We start from the raw sequence: 621 nt of genomic DNA, 5'->3' as shown, positions 1-621 counted from the left end.
TATGTAATATGTATATGTATATGTATATGTATATGTATATGTATATGTATATGTATATGTATATGGATATGTATATGTATATGTATATGTATATGTATATGTATATGTATATGTATATGTATATGTATATGTATATGTATATGTATATGTATATGTATATACATATATACACGCACACACATATATATATATATATACATATAAATATATATATATATATATATATATATATAATATTTGTATACCATGGTGCTATACCCAATAGTACTAGCACACAAGAATGTCAGCGCGTCGGTATGTGAGCTACAAAATGTACAAACCCTCCAACGGACTCCAATTCAATATACTCTTACTTTGTACTCGTAATCTCAGAGTTTCTGTATCTCTAATTCCCCTCTCATACGCTATAACATATCTCCGCCAGAAAGAGGCACGTAAGAAGATTGAGCACATCCGCAAGTGGGTGCGAGAGCAACCTGTCAGTGCGGCAACTGCAGTAACATGTGGGTCACAGTATTTGTCCACAGCATCTATCAAGGCATTACTAGACACACAGGACACATACAATACAGCCCATGCGCAGAAACAGGCTACAAAGGTATACCAGAGGTTATATAGCAT

The 621-nt window shown here is 33.3% G+C and overlaps 1 protein-coding gene across 1 annotated transcript; it reads left to right on the top strand.

Annotated features, from left to right (window-relative positions):
- Positions 1-246: 246 nt before the first annotated feature.
- On the top strand, positions 247-598 carry SARC_18117 (hypothetical protein; the record flags this gene model as incomplete). The annotated part of the gene is made up of 2 exons (XM_014287797.1): positions 247-294; positions 425-598. Coding segments are annotated over 2 exons (222 nt in total), but the record flags the coding sequence as incomplete, so codon positions are not given.
- Positions 599-621: the final 23 nt, after the last annotated feature.

The sequence above is a fragment of the Sphaeroforma arctica genome (assembly GCF_001186125.1).
Source record: "Sphaeroforma arctica JP610 unplaced genomic scaffold supercont1.13887, whole genome shotgun sequence".
In the NCBI taxonomy this organism is placed as follows: Eukaryota; class Ichthyosporea; order Ichthyophonida; genus Sphaeroforma; species Sphaeroforma arctica.
Note: the sequence above shows the minus strand (reverse complement) of the source record. Positions and strands in the feature narration are given on the sequence as shown.